At 41.2% G+C, this 15,640-nt stretch overlaps 1 protein-coding gene across 1 annotated transcript in view; it reads right to left on the minus strand.

Annotated features, from left to right (window-relative positions):
* LONRF2 (LON peptidase N-terminal domain and ring finger 2) overlaps nucleotides 1–15,317 on the minus strand; it is a gene marked incomplete at its 5' end in the record, with an annotated part of 30,434 nt that extends 15,117 nt beyond the window's left edge. Inside the window, 2 exons of the mRNA XM_081254942.1 lie at nucleotides 6,535–6,653; nucleotides 14,639–15,317. Coding sequence (XP_081111068.1) covers nucleotides 6,535–6,653; nucleotides 14,639–15,317 — 798 coding nt within the window. The remainder of the gene's footprint in view (nucleotides 1–6,534; nucleotides 6,654–14,638) is intronic.
* Nucleotides 15,318–15,640: the final 323 nt, after the last annotated feature.

Below are 15,640 nucleotides of genomic sequence, written 5' to 3' on the forward strand. Positions count from 1 at the left end.
GATTCATCCAAAGATATACATTTGAAACAACAGTGTGATGATATACTGGTGTACAGACAACCCTGAAATTAAAAAGATCACTGGAACTGTTTTATTTGCACATTAAGTAGAATAAACACAAGCCCGCCGAGGATGGCTCTAGCTCTACTGCCTTTGAAACTGGGCAAACCTGAATGTCCCAGAAGTGCCACACACGATCAGAACACAGGAGTCCATACCTGGAACGTGAGCCCAAAGCGGTTCCAAGGGACATGCTAGGAGAGAACTGACTGTCTACCACCCTTCACTCACCCAGTCATCACAGGTCACTACCATGTTCCTGTCTTCAAGGAGCATACAGTCTTGTGGGAGCACACAGACAGAACAGACGTAACTAACACAAAGTGTAATATACAAAGTCCCACAACAGAAATGAACAAAATGCAATATGGGTCAATATTTTCCAATAGCATTTTGGTTTTGCTTTATGGATGCAATGTGGCAATGAAGACCCAATGCAGCCAAAAATAAAAATAAATTAATTTAAGAAAAGAGAGGGCATACTTGTCTTGCTCCTGACCACAGAGAAAAGGCTCTTAACTTTTCACCACTGAACATGATTTTGGCTGTGAGCTTGTCATATATAGCCTTTATTATGCTGAGGTTCATTCCTTCTATACTTAATTTGTTGAGAGTTTATATCATAAAAGGGGGCTGAATTTTGTCAGATGCCTTTTCTGCATCTATTAAGGTGACCATATAATTTTTATCCTCCATTCTGTTAATGTGGGGCATCACACTGACTGATTTGCATAGGTTGAACCATCCTTGCATCCTACGGATAAACCCCACTTGATCATGGTGTAGTGATTCTTCAGGGCTCTCTTTAATTTGGTTTGCTGGTATTCTGTTGAGAATTTGTGCATCTACGTTCATTAGAGATCACTGGCCTATACTTTTCTTCTCTTGTAGTGGCCTTGTCTAGCTTCAGTATCAGGGTAATGCTAACCTCATAAAACGACCTTGGAAGTGTTCCATCCTCCTCAATTTTTGGAAGAGTTTGGTAAGGACTGGCATTAATTCTTCTTTAAATGATTGATAGAATTCATCAGTGAAGCCACCTGGTTTCTAGGATTTTCTGTTCTGGGAGATTTTTCATTACTGGTTCAATCCCCTTGATTGTTATTGGTCTGTCCAGATTGTCTAATTACTTCTTGATTCAAGACTTGGTAGGTTGTATGTTTCTAGGAATTTACCTATTTCTTCTAAATTATCTAATTTGTTGATTTATAAATGTTCAAAGTAATCACTTTGAACCTTTGTATTTTTGTGGTATCAAATGTCTTCTCTTTTACTCATAATTTTATTTGAGTCATCTCTTTTTTCCCTAGTCTAGCTAAGGGTTTGTCAATTTTAACTTTTCAAGAAACTAAATCTTAGTTTTGTTCATCTTTTATGTTGTCTTTCTCATCTCAATGTCATTTATTCCTGCTCTAATCTTTATTACTTCCTTCTGCTAACTTAGTTTGTTCTTTAGGTTCTTGAGATTTAAGGTTGTTGGTTTTTTTTAATTTTTTTTAAAGCATTAGTATCTTTATTTATATTTATTTACTTTTGGCTGTGTTGGGTCTTCGTTGCTGCATGCAGGCTTTCTCTAGTTGAGTGAGCGGGGGCTACTCTGCATTGCGGTGGCTTCTCTTGTTGAGGAGCATGGGCTCTAGGCATGAGGGTTTCAGTAGTTGTGGCATGCAGGCTCAGTAGTTGTGGCTCTCATGCTCTAGAGCACAGGCTCAGTAGTCGTGGCACATGGGCTTAGATGCTCTGTGGCATGTGGGATCTTCCCGGACAAGGGCTCGAACCCGTGTCCCCTGCATTGGCAGGTGGATTCTTAACCACTGTGCCACCAAGGAAGTCCCTGAGATTGTTTATTTTAGATCTTACTTTTTTCTTAATGTAAAAGTTTATTGCTAAAACTTCCTTGTTAGAACTGCTTTTGCTGCATCCCATACATTTTGGTATGCTGTGCTTCCACTATGGTTTGTCTCTGGATATTTTTTTATTTCCCTTTTGATTTCTTCTTTGACTCAGTGGTTGTTCACAAGCCTGTTGTTTAATTCCTATGTATTTGTGACTTTTCTAGCTTTCCTCCTATTATGTATTTCTAGTTTCATACCATTGTGTCTGGAAAAGATATTGGATAAAATTCCAATCATCTTAAAATTATTAAGACTTGCCTTGTGACCTAGCATATGATCTATCATGGAGAATGTTGTGTGCCCTTGAAAACATATATTTTGCTGCTGTTTGATGGAATATTCTGTATATGTCTATTAGACTCATTTGATCCAGTAGTCCATTATTCCTTATTCAAGTTCAAGTCTATTATTTCCTTATTGACTTTCCATCTGCATGACCTGGCTTCAGTGGATCATCTAAACTCACTTGCACCTAAAGTTGGCTGTGAGGGCACCAACTGGGTAGGGGTGCATTGGCACCATCTCCATGCACATCTGCCAGCTGACTTCAACACTGGCAAAGATGGTGGGGACACTCAGCAGCTGAGACTGCCAGCATCCCATGGGTATCTGCAATGGCAGTGGCAGCTAGGGCTGCTGGGGTCCTCCTCTTATTCTTTTCTATGTGTGGGGCCAGCTGAGGGGATCCCTCTGTGGTACCAGGCCTGAGGCACTTGCATTCAGAGCAGCAGCAGAGCAGGAGTCACGAGCTCAGTGGCAGGCAGAACTGTGGCCCCTGTGGCCTGGGACACAGGCTCACTTGATGTGATGATGGAGTATCTGAGGTACAAGTGTGTGTACATCACCCATGGAACCAGGGTCTGGATCTCCCTGCAGTGATTTGTATTTAAGGGGGTCAAGAGGGGGCAAGATGCAGCAGCAGCAAAGCCCAGGGATAACAGGGCACAGAGGTGTCCCAATTGAGGAGGAAGGGATGGAGCACAGAGCAATAGCTGCACAGTCTGGTGACAGAGAGTCAAAGTCCCAACTGAGGACCCAGGGGGAAGGGCACAGCACAGAGGCAGCTCTGATTCCCATAGGTGGTGAGGCCCTGTGGTACCCTAATCCTTGTGAGTGGGGCACAGCAGCAACCTGGGTTCCTGAAAGCAGGTCTCACCACAGTGAGAGCTCCAGCACTGGGAAGGAGACCCTGGGGAAGGACCCTGGGAAGCTCCATCATCTGGGTTCAGGATTGGTGAAGACTGTAAACGTCCTTGGAAGCAAAGGCTGCAGAGGTCCATGGTGGTGACAAGGATTGCTGAGGTCCTCCTGTTCTCCTTTCCCCATGGGGTGAGATCCCTCTGAGGGTATATTTCTACAGACTTTTAAGTCTGTATCTTTGCATTTAAAATTGATTTCTGTAGGTAGACACCATGTAGTTAGTTGGTTCTTGCTTTGGTCTATTTGTGGTGTACTTCATCACTTCCTTTATGTTTGAGTTACAATTTACTGTTTTCCTTCAAACTTGAAAAATTCCTTTAGCATTTCTTGTAGTACACATCTGCTGGCAACAAAGACATGTTTCCTAAAAATGTCTTTATTTCAGCTTCATTTTAAAGATATATTTTTACTGGACATAGACTTTTGGTTGAAAGGTTTCTTCTTTTGGCACTTTGAATATGCTATTCCAATGTTAACTGGCTTCCACAGTTTCTGATGATATGTCATTAATCATCTTATTATTTTCCTGTATGTCGTTTTTCTCACTTCATGTCATTTTTCTCTTGGTGCTTTCAAGAATTTCCTTTTATCTTTGGATTACTGAGTGGCAGTCATTATGATGTGTCAGGGAGTGTATTTATTTGTATTTATTTTGCTTTGGGGTCATTAAGCTTCTTAGATCTGAAATTAATATTTTCTATAAAATTTGGAAAGCTTTCAGCCCTTATTTCTGCAAAATTTTTTCTGCCATTTTCTAGCTTCTTCTCCTGGGATTCCAATTACACATATATTGTACCATATGTTTCTAAGATTCATTTTTCTTTAAACTTTTGTGTTTCTGTTCTTTGGATTGTGTAATTTCTATCATTCTATCCTCAATTTCACAGATTCTTTTGCCGTGTGTAATGTGCTATTGAGCTTATATAGCAATCTTTTATTTCAGCATTTGTATTTTTCAGCTCTAATATTTCCTTTTTTTTTTTCTGTTTGCGGGCCTCTCACTGTTGAGGCCTCTCCCGTTGCGGAGCACAGGCTCTGGACGCGCAGGCTCAGTGGCCATGGCTCATGGGCCCAGCTGCTCCGTGGCACGTGGGATCTTCCCGGACCGGGGCACGAACCCGTGTCCCCTGCATCAGCAGGCAGACTCTCAACAACTGCGCCACCAGGGAAGCCCCTAATATTTCCATTTTTTATAGTTTCAACTTCCCCCTTGGGTCTGTCTATTAATTCAAAGACACCACACTTTCCTTCAATTCTTTGGACATAATTTCATTTAATTCTCTAAACTTACCTATAATAGCTGCTTTGAAGTCTTTTTCTGCTAAATGCAACTTCCGGGCCCACAGGAAGACAGTTTTTATCGACTATCTTTTATCCTGAGTAAAAGTCAACAATTCCTCTTTCTTTGCATGTCTAGTATTTTTGGTTAACACTGGACATTCTACATAACATGTTGTATCAACTCTTCATTTTGTTGTATCCTTCTGAGGATTACTGGGTTTTGTTTTAGTAGGCAGTTAACTTTCCTGGATTCAGCTGCATCAACTTATCATTTGCTGGGTTATATTTCTGAATATGGGCAAATCATTTGCTAGTACTGGCCCATCTCTATTTGCACCAAAAGCTTGGACTCAATATCAGCCATGGCTGCTTGCTTGAAAGGATGATTTCGCTTGGGTAAAAAACCTGCTGCACCAGCCCCAACTGAAGCTTCCATCTCATCTTAACCACAGCTGGCCAACTTCATCCTCCCTTCGGTCCTCTGAATTCACCTTCCAATGGCACTTCCTTTAGTTGCAATGGTAACCTGGAAATAAACTTTTGTCCTTTACTATCTTAAAGTGATTATCAAGGTTGCACTTCTGCTGAAGCTGTTCTTCACTAGACATATATCAAGAACTGAGATTCACAGATTTACAATAAACCCTGAAAATAAAACCAAAATCCCAAAGGCTAGAGATACATTTGCTGCCTCCCTGACATGTAACTTTGTAGTAATTAAGTCTGTCTTTTGTCAGAGACACACTGCCAGGTTGTTAGCACAAAGATCAATACCATGGAGAAGAATCTAGCTTCAAATGGCAATGTAGGTCTACTGTCAATCAGAAATACTAGACTTATAATTCACAGTCCTTAAGGCTCAATCACTACTGATAGAAATTACCTCAGAAGAATAAAAGATCAAGGGATCAGAGAAAAAGTATTAGAAATATGAGTAGGAAATGTATTTAGTGAAGCAAACAAGCAACAAAATAAATTTCCGGGCTTGGTCCAACAAACGTTGGCTTCCCATTCTTGGACTCATCCCCACACCCATCTTAACACTCAATCTAATATGAAAACATTTTGTTTTAAAGGATGACTGGTTGGATGAATGGATGGATGGAAGGAAGAAAGGAAGAGCAAGCTACATCCATCCTGTCTATTAAGCTGGGTTAATGTTTTTTCAGTGTTTCTAAAACAAAGATGATTAAAAAGCAATACAGCAGGAGAAAAAAATATTTTTATTAGATAATAGAGAATGCTATAGGCATTAATCTCATCACAAGTTCTTTAAAACTTTAAAATCTCTTAAGGGGTTTAAAATTCAAAAATTCATGAAAAAAGTTACAACTTTTATTCTTTGGCTCCTTAATCTTCCTCAAGGACAACTTAAGCTACTGTTATTAGGTTAGCAAACCTTATTTCATGTCACTAGAGGAAGTAATATTAGACCTTTCCAACCAAGACACAGAGATTAAAATTATTACAAAATAAATACATACAAAACATTCACCCTTTTACTAACACCATTTATATGCACCATGCATATTAGGGCCCAACTGCTAATCACTATTATTATGATTATAATAATAATATAGTATCTTCCTACTTAAACTATAATTTTAAACATTTCCTCTTTATTCACCAATTCATAAAATTCTATTAGTTTGTTTATATATTTGTTCAGTGCCTAAGGCATATTATTCAGGTAATCATCTACTAATAGTAATCTAAATTAGTGTTTCCTATCCAGATCCAGTTGGAAACTTGGTCTTTTAAACTGAATTGGTTTATTATGACTATCTACAATAAAATAGACTAGACTATCTATAAGTTGAGGGAAATGTACTCTGTCTGTAGGTACTAATCACAATGATCTTACTTTATTCTTCAGAAAATCCCATACACAGGTAACTATGTTCAATATCCTGTGACAAACCATAATGGAAAAGAATATGAAAAAGAATGTATATATGTATATACGTATAACTGAATCACTTTGCTGGATGGCAGAAATGACCACAACACTGTAAATCAACTATACGTCAACAGAATTTTTAAAAATCCCATAAATTTACATTTATTATCTGCAAAGCCAACCTATACAAACAAATACCTTAGGCAGGAGAGGTTCATTCTGACAAACTGCACTGGCATCCTGCAGAGCCTGTTCATAGTTCTTCATGGATAAATACAACTCTGCTCGCAGCAGCAATAATGAATTATCGCCAGGAGCTGAAAGGCATGAGGAATGGAAATAAATAAAACCGCTGCATTTTTTAAAAAATGATCTTTAAGTCATTAAAAATATTAAATTAGAAAACAAACATAAAGGTAAAATAAATAACACCTCCTCTAATCATATGTAGAGTTTAGTAGTTTGATAAGTATATTTTACATAGCTTTTCTCAGGAAATCAGAAAGAGAATGAGTAAGATTTCAAAATGCACCAGGAAAAACAGACTGCTACACACACACACTAGCTACAACATAATCTCTATTGAGTAGATGCTGAATCATCTTAATGTTATAACTAGGTATTTAAAAAGAAAAGATTTAGAATAATTTTCTTGAAAGTACACAAGGAAATTCACACTTAAAAACAGAAAAGTAATACAGAATTTGTTTTTCTGTGCAACTGAGCGGGTACAGATTGGTACCCATAATATGTTCAGGTAAGTGGGAAAAGAAGGGAAAACAAATCTTCCTTTTCCCTAGATTCTTCCAACGAAGAGATCTTGAGAATGACAGTACTCACATGCTACTAAGGACCTAAGTACAGCTTACAGAGAAGCTAACAGTGCTCTATGAAGTGATGACAGTGTATGAAGTTGTTGATTAGGCAGGGTACCATGGAGACGTGACAAAGCCGGAGCTCAAGAAAGCAGAACCATCATGGCCATGTTTTCAGGCCGCTGGACAGAGTTCACTCTACCCATACTCACTGTAGGGTCTTTGAAATAGGGCTGAGGTGTGCATTTTAGTTCATCGATAAAATTCTGGGCGCCTAAAATGTGTTCTCATCTCTCCACTCAAGATGCATTTTTGGCCTGCTCCAAATCCTTGATCTTGACCTTTTTCTCAAAGTAACCACTTGGTACTTTCCAAAGGCTAACACATCTCCTCTTTGTTTACAGAGTTAACTGGTCAAAGGTGCAGGCAAGGCATGGGGAGCAGGTATGAATTATGTTATTGCTACAAATGTATAATATAGAGAAGGTATGACAAGGAAAAAAGTGGGAAAAGGGAAAAGTAACAGCAGGAATGGAGGAGCCAAACAAAAAAAGCTGAATTTTTAAAAAAGACACTGACTGGCTAGAGCAGAGATTAACAACTTTTTCTGTAAAAGGCCAGACATTAAATATTTTAGGCTTTGCAGGGAAAGAGGTCAACTTGAGGGCATTATGCAGGTATTTGTATAACAAGAGAGAAAACAAATTTTTACACTTTTATTGACAAACTGCAAAATATAGTAATTTAGTTCTTTTTTTTGTAGTAGAGGTCTACTAATTAGAAAAATGGAATTCTCTTAGAGAAGACAACATTTTCCTCAATTCAGGTTCAAAGTTAGTGTTCCCTGTCATCAAAATGGATTGAAAACGTTCACCTATTGATCTGTAATGAGATTTTACATATTCACCTTTGAAAAGGCACGCAGGTACTATGAAATACGGATGTCAATCCACACGCATATAATTTTAAATTGAGCATTTCACTGACTGGAAAGTGTTTATAGAATTCTATTAGATTCTTCTCATGATATGTGCCCCTTTAGTATGTCAATATACACTAAATATAACTGCAGATTAATCATTTTCAACTGAATATGAGATGAAAGCGCCTCAATTGCATGGTTGAATGCATTGTGAAATACAGAAATCTTCTTTGGAGACTTTTGGAAATCTAAAACAAACAAAACAAAACAAAACCGCTGCTGGAAGTACAGTTTGAGCTTGGGAAACATACCTACGAAGGCATTAAAACAAGCGGGCATTAAATTTCATAGAATGCTCTTTCAGCATCTATTACATGTACTATATCTTCTGTTATTACAGTGAACCACGTTGAAAGATTTTGTCTAATGTTGAATTATCCTACATTCCTTGGATAAGTCTTCCTTCCAGACCTTAACTCTTATTACACTGCTGGATTCAAAATATTACTAATAAGTTTAATTAAGGTTTGCGCATCTATGTACATATGTCAGACCAGCCTATAAATTTTTTTCCCGTGCAAACTTTACCTGATTACAGTAACAAGATTATACACTAACCCTACAAAATGAGATGGAAATCTTTTCCAAATTTTTTTATGAGCTATCGATAAAATAAGATGGGAGTTAATCTTCCTTGAAAGCTTGTTAGAACTTGCTTGACTGTAGTGCCTCTGTTCAGAAGAAAATCCAAGTTCAATTTCTTTTATTGAAATTGAAAATATCAGGGATTTTCAGAAATTGAAATATCAGAAATTGAAATATCAGAAATTGAAAATATCAGTATTTTACTTCTTCCTGGATCAATTCTGATAATTTATAGTTTCCTTAAAATTGTTCTTTTCGTATCGATTTGAAGATCTGTTGTATTTATATCTGCAGTTATACTTTTCTTCATTCCTGAGGCTACTTGTGCTTTGCATTTGTCTTCATCGCACTTGCCAAATGTGTTTTACCAGTTTTATAATAAACCAGCTTCTCACTTGTTAACCAGCTTGTTAACCAGCTCAATTTTTCCTGTTTCACTAATTTTTCTGTTTTTCCACTATTTTTTGCTTATACTTTGTGTTAGCTCAATTGATGTTGAGTTTCCTGAGTGAAAATCACATTTCATTTACATTTATTTTTAATCTTTTTCTAATGCGTTTAAGCCTCCACTCCTCAGATTCTAAAGGCTGCTTTTACAGAAAAAAAAATACTTTATTGTTAAAAAACATGCTAACCATCAACTGAGCCTTAAGAAAGCCAGCATCTTTTTGCTAGTGGAGGGTCTGGCCTTGATGTTGATGGCTGCTGGCTGATGAGGGTGGTGGCTGCTGAAAGTTGAGGTGTTTGTGGTAATTTCTTAAAATAAAACAACAATGAAGTATGCCACAATGACTGACTCCTCCTTTCATAAACAATTTCTCAGTAGCATGCAGTGCTGTTTGACAGCATTTTACCCACAGCAGAATGTCTTTCAAAACTGGCATCAATCTTCTCAAACCCTGCTGCTGCTTCATAAACTAAGTTTACATAATAGTCTAAGACCTTTGTTACCGTTTCAACAATCTTCACAGCATCTTCACCAGGAGTAGATTCCATATCAAGAAATCACCTTTTCTCTTTTTTTCTTTGTTTTGCAGTACGCGGGCCTCTCACTGTTGTGGCCTCTCCCGTTGTGGAGCACAGGCTCCGGACGCGCAGGCTCAGCGGCCATGGCTCACGGGCCCAGCCGCTCCGCGGCATGTGGGATGTTCCCAGACCGGGGCACGAACCCGTGTCCCCTGCATCGGCAGGCGGACACTCAACCACTGTGCCACCAGGGAAGCCCAAGAAATCACCTTCTTTGCTCATCCTTAAGAAGCAACTCATCTACTAGTTTTATCCTGAGATGGCCACAATTCAGTCACATCTTCTGGTTCCACTTCTAATTCTAGTTCTCTTGCTGTTTCCACCACATCTGCAATTACTTCCTCCATGAAGTCTTGAACCCCTCAAAGTCATCCATGAGGGTTGGAGTCAATTTCTTCCAAACTCCTGTGAATGTTGACATTTGTACCTCTTCTCATGAATCACGAATGTTCTTAACAGCACCTAGAATCGTGAGTCCTTTGCAGAAGATTTTCAATTTCCTTTGCCCAGATCCATCAGAGGAGTCACTTTATCTGGCAGCTATAGCCTTACGAAATGTATTTCTTCAATAGTAAGACTTGAAAGTTGAAATTACTCCTTGATCCTTGGGCTGCAGAATGGGTATTGTGTTAGCTGGCATGAAAACAACATTAATCTCTTTGTACATCTCCATCAGAGCTCTTGGGTGACCAGATGCATTGTCAATGAGCAGTAGTATTTCGAAAGGAATCTTTTTTCTGAGCAGCAGGTACCCACAGTGGGCTTAAAATATTCAGTAAACCATGTTGTAAACAGATGTGTTGTCATCCAGAGTTTGTTGTTTCACTTATAGACCACAGGCAGAGTAAATGTAGCATAATTCTTAAGGGCCCTAGGATTTTCAGAATGGTAAAGGAGCACTGGATTCAACTTAAAATCACCAGCTGCATTAGCCCTTAACAAGAAAGGCAGCCAGTCCTTTAAAGCTTTGAAGACAGGCATTGACTTCTCCTCTCTAGCTATGAAAGTCCTAAATGGCATCTCCTTCTAATAGAAGGGTACTTCGTCTACATTGAAAATCTGTTGTTTAGTGTAGCCACCTTCATTAATGATCTTGGCTAGACCTTCTGGATAACTTGTTGCAGCTTCTACATCAACACTCCACCTTGTACTTTTATGTTATGGAGACAGCTTCTTTCCTTAAACTTCATGAACCAAACTCTGCTAGCTTCAGAGTTTTCTTCTGCAGCTTCCTTACCTCTCAGTCTTCAACGAATTAAAGAGAGTTAGGGCCTTGCTCTGGATTAGGCTTTGGTTTTAGGCAATGTTGTGGCTGGTGTGTTCTCTCCAGACCACTATAATGCTCTGCATATCAGCAACAAGGCTGTTTCACTTTCTCATTCATGTGTTCACTGAAGTAGCTCTTTTAATATCCTTCAAGAACTCTTCCTTTGCATTCACAGCTTGGCTAGGTGTTTGGCACAAGAGGCCAAGCTTTTGCCCTGTCTCAGCTTTCAACATGCTTTACTCATTAAGCTTAAATATTTCTAGCTTCTGATTTAAAATGAGATGCATGACTCTTCCTTTCACTTGAACACTTAGAGGCCACTGTAGGGTTCTTAATTGGCCTAATTTCAATATTGTTATGTGTCAGAGAACAGGAAGTCCCGAGGAGAGGGAGTTTGAAATAATCAATATTCTCTTGTATTTATTCATGTATTTACTCTGTCTAGTGATCTTCATTCCTTCCTTTAGTTCCATGCTACCATCCACACCATTTTCCTTTAACCTGAAGAATTCCCCTCAGTACTTCACGCAACTGTGATGGCAATAAAAATCCTTCCTATTATTTACCTGGATTAAAGCATCTTAATTTTGCCTTCATTTCTGACAGATATTTTTCATCCAGGTAAAGAATGCCAGGTAACTTTTTTTTCCCCCTCTTTCATCACTTTCAAGATGTTACTCCATTATCTTCTAGTTTTAATAATTTTGTTGAAAAGTCAGCTATCAGTCTTATTCTGGCTCCTTTCAAGGAAATACATCCTGCCTTCTCTAAGTGCTTTTAAATGTCTCCTTATGTTTGATTTTCAGTAACTGGACTGTAAGATACTTAGATACGTTTTGTTTGTTGTGTGAAGTGAATGCTTGTGTTTATCCTGTTGGGCTTACTGAGCCTCTTGGTTCAGTGACTTAAAGTTTCCCATCAGATCTAGAAAATTCTCAGCCATTTTTCCTTCAAATATTTCACTTGCCCCTTCTCCCTCTCTCCTCTTCAGGGGCTCGTATTCCACAGATTTTAGAACTTTTCTCTGTGTCCCCCATTTCTCTTATGCTCTGTTTTTTTCCTCTGTGATTCAGCTTGGATATTGTCTATTGACTTGTTCCTGAGTGTTCCCATCCTGATTTCTGATGTGTCCAGCCTGTTTTCGAATCCATCTAATTCTCAACTTCAGATACCATATTTTCCAGGTCTAGAATACCCATTTGGTTCTTTTTAATAGACAGTTATCTATTCACATGTTTATTTCTGTTGAATTCCACTCGCAACTTATTGGCCAAAATTAGTCACATGGCTCTACCCAACCACAAGCAGGCAAGGAATGCAATCGTACTTGTTTGGAGAGGGTATAAAGATACAAATATTTGGGGAACAGCATTAATGATTACCACCCTTGGTTAGGGTCACAAAATAACTAAGGGTCAACCTGGGTCTAAACACAGGCATTTCCAAATCCAAATATTTTTAACCTTTTTACTATAACAAAACCTCTCTTGGGAGCTAATTTATTATTAAGTTAAATTTTTTCTATAAATTTTTAAACTAGGGAAACTTGGCTTTCTTTTTGAGAGGAAAATGGATACTGAATATACTGAAAAAAGTTCTCATGATGAATTGACTGCAATAATCCATGTTTTTAAAACTTTTAAACTGAGGTCTAATATATAAATGGAAAATACAATGAATTGTCACAAAGTGAACACACCTGTGCATCCATCTTCTAGGTCAAGGAACAGAACATTACCACCACCACTCAAGTCCCTCCCATACTGAAGTTGGCTTACTTTCTTTCTATGTAGTATTCCATAAAGACATCACAATATATTTACTTATTCATTCTGTTCTTTTTGGACATTTGAGTTCCACTTTAGGGCTATATCTAATGATGTATATACGCTCTTGTACACCCTTGTATACATTTTTTCAGTGCACATATGCTTGTACCTCATTGAAGCTGCTTGGCCAAAGGTCATAATTAACATTTTCAGATACTGCCAAACAACGTACCAGGGGTATAACTATGCAGACACATCAGCAGCATACAATAGTTCTCATTTTCTAAATCTTCTCCAAGAGTTGGTATTGTGATCTGTTACATTTCCAGCAATTGTTTTTTAAGGTTCTGTACTTGTGCTGTCTACAACAGTAGCCGTTGGACACATGTGGCTAGTGAAAACAAGAGAGAGTCTAGTGCAACAAAGGAACTGAGTTATTTTTTATTTTAATTAATAGAATTTTTTAAAACGGATACTCTTCAGTTAGAGGATAACTTTTAAGCTAATTTGGAACGACACCAACATGAGAATCCACTTTTTCAACTCTAAATTTTAAGAAATCTAAACATAGAGGAAGTATTCTGTTGAAAATTTAGTATCCAAATCGGGGTGGGTAGAAAATGTAAAATACACAATGAATTTCGAAGATTTACTGAGAAAGTAAAAGCTGGATTTTTTTACATTAAAGATATGTTGAAATAACCTTTTGAAGGTATAGAATTAAAAAAATTTTTTTAATGAATTTCACCTGATACTTTTCACTTTTTTAAATGGGTTAACAGAAAACGTAAAGTAACATATGTGGCTTACACAATATTTCTACTGAATAGTGTGGCTCTACACCATATATACTGATACATAAATAACTGAAAACTAAAAAATACACAGCCTGTTGAAGTACGGATATGTTGGTTTCAAATATGGTACCGATTATTTGTTACATAAAGCAATTTAACTGCTCTATTCCAGCAGAGAATCTCCCAATTTGGATACAGGTGTGCCTTCTAAAAGAGAAAACCTTAACCCTAGTTTACAATAAAATGCATAATGACTAGAGCACACAAGAAGACTCTTAGTAACAAAACATTAAACCAAGTCTTCTTGACTACAGATTTAAGTCATGCACACACAACCCTGTTTCAAAACCAGCGAATTCAGAAAACAAATCACCCTCCATCGACACATTCTCCACCCCAAACAACTGTCAATAGAGCATACTCATTCAGAGTCAAACGCAATGACCAGGACCGAAGTTTGGGCTTCCTTTAACTTATATATTCTTAACAGGTGGTGGCTGGGCGGGAAGCAGCTGGTGCTGGTCACAGACTCTAGTTTAAAAGATAAAATAAAATAAACCAGACTACTAGTTAGTATATAACCATCTAAAAAGCTAATCACACCATTACGACATCTAACGGCCTTTGAGAGAGACGGGAGGTCAGAGCCAAACAGTGGCGTGTAAGAGCATCCTTCCTGGATGCACCAGCTGAATACCCAAAGCAAACCCTGCCCCATCACAAGGCTATCTTCTTGTGACAGCCCGGGAGTGTTACCTTCTTGTAACACACGAGGGTGTTAGCTATTTGCATTTCCCTGCAAGACGAATGAAAACCCTTGGCCCTCCCCTCACTCCTATACGGCTGGGATAGGGTGAAAAGCAGTGCTGGCCTCACAGGGCGGCTCAGGAAGGCCACGGAGGTCCTGGAAAAGACAGCCCGCAGGTGCAACTGGCCCCTACTCTTCGCCTCACCGCCTCCAGACAGCAAAAGAGCCCCGCCGGCCGAACCCAGCTCTCCCGTTCTGGCCCTGCCCCTCAAGAGACAAGCGTGTAGGCGGCCCAGCCCCCGCGCCCGCTTACCGAGGTCCAGGGCCTGGTGGCACCTGAGCAGCGCGGCCTCGGGCTGCCGCTGGCGCTGCAGGCTCCGCACCTGGCCCGCCAGCCTGCGCGCCCGGCACTCGGCCGGGAAGCACTTCTCCAGCAGGCCGCTCAGCACCACGTTGACGCGGCGCACCGGCGGCCGGCCCGGCCCCGGCTCAGCGCAGCGCCTGCACACCGTGAGCCCGCACGGCAGCGTCACCGGCTTGTGCAGCAGCCGCTGGCAGCGCGGGCAGTCCAGCAGGTCCCGAGGCGCCACGGGCACCGAGGCCGACGGCCCCCCGCTCGGCGCCTCCCCGGGGGCGCGGTCCGGCTTCCCCACTGGCGGCCGCCGCTCGCGCGGGCCCGGGACGCACGCCAGGCCGCTCGCCAGCTCCCCCAGCTCGTCGGGCCGCAGCGCCCCGAGCCGCGCGGCGCCGCGAAACGCGCCCAGGGCCTCGGGGAGGCGGCCAGCGCGGGCCAGCGCGTCCCCCAGCCGGAGGCACAGGCCGCGGTCGGGCCGCGCCAGGCCGGCCAGCGCGGAGCGGAAGAGCTCGGCCGCCGTCTCGTACTCGCCCGCGCGGAAGGCCTCGTCGCCCTTCTCCACCCGCTGGGCGAGCGGCTCCCCGCAGTCGCAGCCGCGACAGGGGGGCGGCGGCGGCGGGACCGGCTCGGGGCTCATCACCGCGGGGCTGTGGCGACTAGGGCCGGAGGGAAAAACGGAGAAGGGAGGATGCTCAATGCCCGGGCCGGGTGACTTTAGCGCGGGCGCCGCCTTCGCCGAGAGCCACGCGCGCCTGTGGGTGGGCGGTGCGCGGCGGCCGGGGGCGGGCGCAGGGTGGGGCGTCTCCCACGCGGCGTGGGCGGCCAGGGGCGAGGCGGGCACGGTGGGCGCGGCCGAGCCCCGGCCCGCGGGGAACGCCCTCCTACTCCCCTGGCTTAGGCAGCCAGGCCGCAGGCGGGAAGGCGGCGACCCCTCCACGTTCGGCGTCTCAGCAAACCCTC

This window comes from Mesoplodon bidens (genome assembly GCF_964165515.1).
Source record: "Mesoplodon bidens genome assembly, chromosome: 14".
NCBI classification, from domain to species: Eukaryota; Metazoa; Chordata; class Mammalia; order Artiodactyla; family Ziphiidae; genus Mesoplodon; species Mesoplodon bidens.